General features: G+C 27.2%; 2 protein-coding genes across 7 annotated transcripts in view; one reads left to right on the forward strand and one right to left on the reverse strand.

The window, feature by feature from the left end:
* The window catches only part of dmpd (F-box protein dmpd), a 29,669-nt gene extending 27,563 nt beyond the window's left edge, over positions 1-2,106 (reverse strand). For 2 of the 3 annotated variants that reach the window (XM_067048661.1, XM_067048659.1), the window contains exons 1-2: positions 1,769-1,960; positions 1,163-1,424 (exon numbers count right to left, since the gene is read on the reverse strand). In XM_067048661.1, coding sequence (XP_066904762.1) covers positions 1,163-1,396 — 234 coding nt within the window. In that variant the 5' untranslated portion in view covers positions 1,397-1,424; positions 1,769-1,960. The other variant, XM_067048660.1, reaches the window with a different exon arrangement.
* Positions 2,107-2,337: 231 nt separating this feature from the next.
* The window catches only part of spn-F (Protein spindle-F), a 19,830-nt gene continuing 16,740 nt past the window's right edge, over positions 2,338-5,427 (forward strand). For all 4 annotated transcript variants that reach the window (XM_014421831.3, XM_014421822.3, XM_067048658.1 and 1 more), the window contains exons 1-2: positions 2,338-2,794; positions 3,409-3,500. In XM_014421831.3, the coding sequence (XP_014277317.1) occupies positions 2,338-2,794; positions 3,409-3,500 (549 nt within the window). The remainder of the gene's footprint in view (positions 2,795-3,408; positions 3,501-5,427) is intronic.

Here is a 5,427-nt window from a genome sequence, read left to right on the forward strand (position 1 = left end):
CAGGTTCCAACATTTTCCACATACTAAAAAAAAACATTAAAAAAATAGTAAACAGTGAATTGCAATAAATAATAAGTTTAAATAAATAAATAATATTTTTAACAAATATTACAGCATTTAATGACCTAGCACTTTACAATAATCAGGAACATGTTAATTCGTTAATAATGTTCTTGTTTATATTAATAATAAAAAAATGTACACTAAAGCATACATGGATACTGTTTAAAAAGATAAAAACATAATTGAAAATATAAGATAAATATTTTTTTTGTAGTAAAAAAAAGTAACGGTACATGGCAAAAAAGATAAATGAAATATTAAAAATATATTTGATAGAAATGATAATAACAATCACCTTTAAAGAAAAAATACTAATTGAACACGTAGAATATTTATCATCATTTCTAAAAGGATGAAGGGTAAACACCACTCCATAAATAATGAAATATAAATAAAATATAATTTCAAAATAATGCAATTAACCTTTACAAGAACCAACACATGCAATCTAACTGTTTGGATGTAGTAAATATACTTAAATACTTTTTACTAAGCCAATAAATTTTTTTTTACTAGAATAAAAAAAATACAGAAGCATCAAAGCATTGAGAAATAGTTAAGATACAAATAGGAAACAAGTGAATATTAATACATTCAATGTGAAGCGATATGGAATGGTCATGATGTCAACATCAGTGTATTTTTACAATAGATAACACCTTCAAAAATAATAATTTAAAATCTGACACCTCAAATACTAGTGGCACTAAAACTTGAGCATATTTCTGAATACTGACTTATTTATGAATAACAAAACCAATGTTGTGAAAAGTAAACAGTACAGTTTAGCGTATAGACATTTATAACATGAAATTATTAAATATACTGCTAGGTCTTGTATCATACCAACATTAAACTAATAAGAATGAAAATAATATCAATACCGAGACAAATACCTACGATACGAGACAAATAAAAAATCACAAAGCACATTTTAACTCCAATCACCACTATGCTATTGTGGTATTAATTTCTAAAATAACACAATCTTCAAAAATAAAAAATCTATTAAATTCTCAGGTAAAAATAAATAAATGACTAAAAAAGTTAAACTTATGTATGCAAATAGATATATATATATATATGACAAAAATCTTACCAATCGCATTTGAGATACTGTTTTATATCCAGTATAGCTAAAAATTTTCTCAAAAATTTCAGGTGGTAAGTCCAAAAAATGTTTGTTGGAAACATATTCCGAAGCTTGAGTAACAGGTATGAGGGCAGAACTCTGAGTGTGGTGCGAACTATGCCTTGTTTTTATACCAGTCGAGTCATTACTAGAACTATCGCCAGCATTTCCTACATTACTTGACTGTCTTGTTGACACCATATTTTAAAAAAATTATACTTCAAGCGACCTAAAAATTCATAACATTGCTATTGTGAGACTGAACTGAAAAATTAACATATTACAGTAATTAAAATTTATAAGCAGCAAAAATGTGATGGATAACACAGCATATTATAACCTAATTTCCTTAAATAACCTACTTCAAAAAAAAAAAATTATTGAAAGCAAATTTCCGAATAACCATTAGATTATTTTTTAAATGGATATATTCAATTGTACACAGACATTAATAAGGAATAGAAAAACTAACTTTTTATCTCATTACATTTAAAAAATATGTTAATAACCAATTTATAATAAAATAAAGCATTGGACTCCATCCATCTTTGATGGACTGAAACAGATCTTTACCAAGTTATTACTGCATTCACCACATCTGCAATCCTTTTATTAATTATTAGTAAAAGCTACGATGGTTCTGGAGTTATGGTATGCTAATTTTGATAAGAATTAAAACCAAAATTAATAGTAAATCCACGAACGTATGGATGGACGACAACTTATGTACAAGATTTTACACAATCCACTTCACTTTTCCCGATCTTTTACCTATACAGAGTAAGCAGAGTTGCCAACATCACGCACTTTAATCAGCGTTGTTAAATTATGCTCAGATTACTATAGGACTTCAATTTCTTGATTATAAAACAGATATATGGTTTTTAATCTTCGTATAAAGTATTTCTTATAGGTCTAGTACATTATTATTCTTTAAAAACAACATTTTGTTCTTCTGATTCAGTCTGATATGTTGACAGCGCACATATCTAGTTGCTTGTCAGGTTCTGTTTATGTGTACGTTTGATGGAGGTTACTTATCTGTAGACTTGTGATTTATTATTTTAGTTTTTATATGTCGTTTTTCTTTAAGAAAAGAAGATGAATTATTTTATCTAGTTATTCAGTGAAAATCATTAATCATGGAGACTTCGTATAGTGTTAACGATAATAACTTTCATTTTAACACTGGTTCTAATCCTCAAGGTGCTTTGCTTGGTTCTCAGTATGGTCTTAAATTAGCTCTTCAGACAATGAAAGAAAGATGTCAGAAACTTCAAAAAAGATTAACATGTCTTGAAGATGAAAATCTTCAACTTAGAATTGAAAGACACACAGTTCCAGGACTCATGAAAAAGGAACCAAAAAGTGAATTTTTCTCCCTCCAAAAACAAGTAGAAGAATTAAATAGACATAAATCACTGTTGTGTCATCATATTTATATGGTTGCTATGGAAAATAAAGAATTATGGGAAAGGTTATATAAAGTCACTGGTAATAGAGAAATGACTGATAATAAAAACAATCACGGAGAAAGTTTTAATAATAATCTTCTTAAACCTGAAAAATCTATCAATGTAGTAGAATCTTGTTTTAGAGGTAAATTGGTTTTATTATATAATTTAAACATTTATTTTTCTCAGTAGCAAAAGCTAGTATTGACAGTTATGACACATGTATTCATGTTAAAGTTTGTTATTCATTAATCATTCTAAAACCCATCTATGTTTTATGTGGCTTTAAATCTAACATATAGGCTCTAATGTGACAGTGAAATAATTATTATATATACCATCATGATACATGTTGAGTATATAAACATGACTAAAGGAATGAGTTAATGATAAGATTATAGATTAGGCTCTTTTATACGGAATAAATTTATCATTGAATCTGAATTGTTTTATGGCAGATACATATTAGAATAGCTTTCATTTGAATTGATTCTTAGGATTCATTATTTTTGGTTTTTAGTGGGGAAATACAGACTGACCAATTGATATTATGCTATGTTTTTATGTTACATTGCATTCAATATTAATTATTTTTTTATTTAGAAGTGATATATTTTATCATTTTTATAGTATGTGTTTTATTTTGTTTAATTGGTGCTTTGAAAATGTTCAAAAATTAATTTGTTTTTTATTAAGTTCAATAATTTAGATATGAATATCATTTAGTATTGTTGGTAATAAAAAGCAAAATTGTTTAAGGTGGAAGAGACGACAGTATGGAAGAAATACCTTTGAAAGTTATAAGCAGCTTTAAGAAGAATAAATCACTGTTTGATGATCGAAATGAAGAGGTAAAAAAACTATTTGTTTGATTTCTACATTACTACAATTGATTTGTACAATAAATAAGATTGTATTATTTATCCATTTGGTATTTTAAAATTATGAAGATTTTACTTTTTCAGATATTATTAAATTACATTAAAATATGTTTTTTGCCAAGAAATGTTCTGAATGATGATATACTGAATAGTCATGTTTTCTCCTACAGTATTAAGTGGTCCCCTAGTTGTAAGTGGCTGAAAGCACTACATGTAAACCACAGGGGCATTAGTTGACAATGTGGTAGTAGCCTTGAAGATTTTTCAGTAGGGATTAAGATATGGATTGAAGACATATTGAGCCTTATGATAATAACTGGCTTATTTGTAAAATTAAGGAGTAGTAATTGGCCTTGGCTTAACAAAACAAAGCAACATATTTTAATATAATTACCATATATATTTGCCTATAACATGTTGTTAAAAACTAGTTCAATTCTGATTATTGTATTAATTTTATTTTTTAAAAGATATTGGTATTTTCAAATACATTTGATATTCCTGGATAAAAATGTTGTTACACTGAACTTACTTTCAGATTCTGTGGAACCTCGGTATGATGAACTTCCATACAATGAAATCCTTCAAACAAAGAATTTTTTTTTAATCTCCTTGAACTATCCCCATCAAATGGAAAATTAGAGTATGTAAACGAACCTCCATGAAAAATAATTCACCTTTGTGCTTAGAATTTTTGCAATGATCCTCTATATGTAATTAATTATCTCTCATAATCAGCTAGGATGAATAGCAAGGTCATGTATATGGCTATGATACCGTCACAATTATTTTAATCCACACTCTTATTTTTTGTTATTTAAAACTTGTTTTGTATTTAAAACAATAACAATAAAATAAAATAAAAAATTAACAACTTTCAGGCCTGAAACCTTTTAGAGAAGTAGTACACTATTAACAACACTATATCATTGCTTTGGTTGATTAGTGGCATAATTGACAAAAAAGTTTTTTATGTATTTTGTGTTTGGCATATTTCATAGATTGTACCCTAGAATTTGGAGGACACCAGTAGAGAAAGTAAGCCTTGTCCAAACTAATATCTTTGGAATATGTCCAATTAAAAAATATATCAAAACTTTCTTTGTGTGATATGCCATTATTTAATAAAAGCAGCAATATGTAGAAAAATTATTAATATTATTGTAATTATTAATTATAATTTTTGAGAAATGAACAGAAAAAGTTTTCTTTTCTTGATAACTTTTTAAAATAAATAATACTAGTTAACTCCTTAGAGAACTCTTACATTTGATATCTTTCCTTCTTCTCTTTGATTCAATTGAAATATAAGCGTTATCATGCTCATCCTTATAAATAATATAATATTATCAATAAAGTCTATTCAATGCTTTGTCTATTCTTTCTTTGAAGAACAGTTTACGTAATAAGTAATTATATTGCCCCTCTTGAAAATATCATTTTCTAATGATTCATTCATTCCAATATCATTAAGGTTTACAGTTAAGATTTAGCTATCCATTAAGACAAGGGAAAGAACAAAACAACGTGATAAGTATCCGATAGCAAACTTAGAGTGTGGAAGCTAATCTTAGAAAGACGTTTGACCCATACCTAATTCATGCACTATCTCAATAACGGTTCATTTTTAAGATTTAAAACACAGGGCCCAATTTAACGTTGTCAAAATCTTTAAAACCAAATTTCTACTGTCTCGATCTGCTGACTTACTACAAGAGTTCTGAAACCTCTTGCTTTTTAAAATAACTTCTATTAAAGTTCTAGTAAGAATTTAAGAATAGAAATTGAGATTCGTCACTTCTCCTTGAAATTCCCTTTCTTTTAATACCTCCTTCATCAAAATCTGTCGCTCCTGTGAGCTAGAAAATGGGTCAATATTACCTTATTCTGAATATAT

The sequence above is a fragment of the Halyomorpha halys genome, unplaced genomic scaffold (genome assembly GCF_000696795.3).
Source record: "Halyomorpha halys isolate HHAL.00 unplaced genomic scaffold, Hhal_1.1 Scaffold20.1, whole genome shotgun sequence".
In the NCBI taxonomy this organism is placed as follows: Eukaryota; Metazoa; Arthropoda; class Insecta; order Hemiptera; family Pentatomidae; genus Halyomorpha; species Halyomorpha halys.